The sequence below is a fragment of the Bipolaris victoriae genome (genome assembly GCF_000527765.1).
Source record: "Bipolaris victoriae FI3 unplaced genomic scaffold scaffold_534, whole genome shotgun sequence".
NCBI lineage: Eukaryota > Fungi > Ascomycota > Dothideomycetes > Pleosporales > Pleosporaceae > Bipolaris > Bipolaris victoriae.
This window is the reverse complement of record NW_014574858.1, coordinates 1-1413: the sequence shown is the minus strand read 5'-3', so window position 1 is coordinate 1413 and position 1413 is coordinate 1. Positions and strand designations below refer to the sequence as shown.

Here is a 1413-nt window from a genome sequence, read left to right as displayed (position 1 = left end):
GTGCCGCCCATGTTCGTGTGCCGCCCATGTTCGTGTGCCGCTCATGTTCGTATGCCGCCCATGTTCGTGTGCCGCCCACCCCAACCACTTTACGCAGTGTAGACAGATAGAGCTGTGGAGCCACGCACAATAGCTATTATCGCAAGAAAACTTGGAGCAGTTCTCTATTAAATATTCTAATCAATTCCCTAGCTCAAGCTTTTTGCGTGGGGCGATTTTGCGACCACGGCTGTTGTATGTAGGTGGAGGGGTTGGGGAACGCGCCGTAGCAACACAACAACTACGGGCAGTTGCAGCACCACGACTCTGCTTCTTTCTAGGTGCTGTAGACTGTGAAGCTTTCCGCTTGCCTCTTTGGGTCAGTTGTATAGCTTCTACAGCATCGCGCTCTTGCTTTTGATGCTCTCGTTCAGCTTTGCGTGCAGCTGCTTCCTCACGCTTCAGCTGTGCTCGCTCAGCAGCCTCCTTTCTCCTTGTTGCAGCAGCAGCTTTCTTCTCAGCGTCAAGCTTTTGCTTCAGCTTCCTGTTAGACTTATGGAGCTCTCGCTCAGTGTGTTTGCGGAGCTCGTTGTCCCTCTCCTCCTGCTCAAATACATCCTGAAGGTGTTGAGCCTCATTCACTCCCCGGAGAGAGTACCATTGTGTCTTTGAGCGAGTCTCTTTGCGCTGAATAAGCGGCAGAGGCCTGCTCTTTATAGACTTGCTCTTTGTAGACTTGCTCTTTGCGTAACTTAGAGTATCTTGTAAGTTGTCCCTCTCTATCTTCAGCAGCTCATTCTGGGTTGTAAGCTGGTGGAGTGTTTGCCGCAGCTCCTTTGCCTCGTCCGTAGTCGGGTCCTGCACAGATTGCCGCCAAATCCTGTTATTGTGTCGCCAGTCGTTAGCTTCATTAAAGGCCTGTGCTGCAGCTGCCTCCGCTTGGCTGGGGGTGAAGCGGTCGAGTATCGCGTTGGGGTTAAGCGGAGCGATCCCTAGTATATAATGCTACGTGGATTGGACCCCTAATCCATCCTAATCAAGTAATCACGCACCCTGATCCAAAAACGCGCGTATATAACGCGGACCAGACCCTAATTCTCGCATATTATAGTCTAGTGCGAATTAGCCTCTTAATTAGTTCTAGCGTAAGCCTCTTAAACTATTCTACACTAACATTATTATACGAACAAAGGGAGTCCCTTTATTTATTTTCTCTAACAAATTCAATCTACGCGTACGGACAGGAGAGTCCCTTTCTTTAAAACTTTAGAGTCTCTTTCTTTACCTATAATAATGTTAAAAAGTCGTATAATTTCTATGCGACATATAGTACGTGCGTAGCTACTCTATATCTAAATTTTGTAATAATTATAATAGTGCATCGCGTTATACTTGTAACGGCGCAGGCAAGACTACTCGGATCAGTATCGGCGG

At 47.9% G+C, this 1413-nt stretch overlaps 1 protein-coding gene across 1 annotated transcript; it reads right to left on the bottom strand.

Annotated features, from left to right (window-relative positions):
• Positions 1-180: 180 nt before the first annotated feature.
• COCVIDRAFT_117299 (hypothetical protein) lies at positions 181-975 on the bottom strand (the record flags this gene model as incomplete). The annotated part of the gene is made up of 1 exon (XM_014694474.1): positions 181-975. A coding segment is annotated over one exon (795 nt), but the record flags the coding sequence as incomplete, so codon positions are not given.
• Positions 976-1413: the final 438 nt, after the last annotated feature.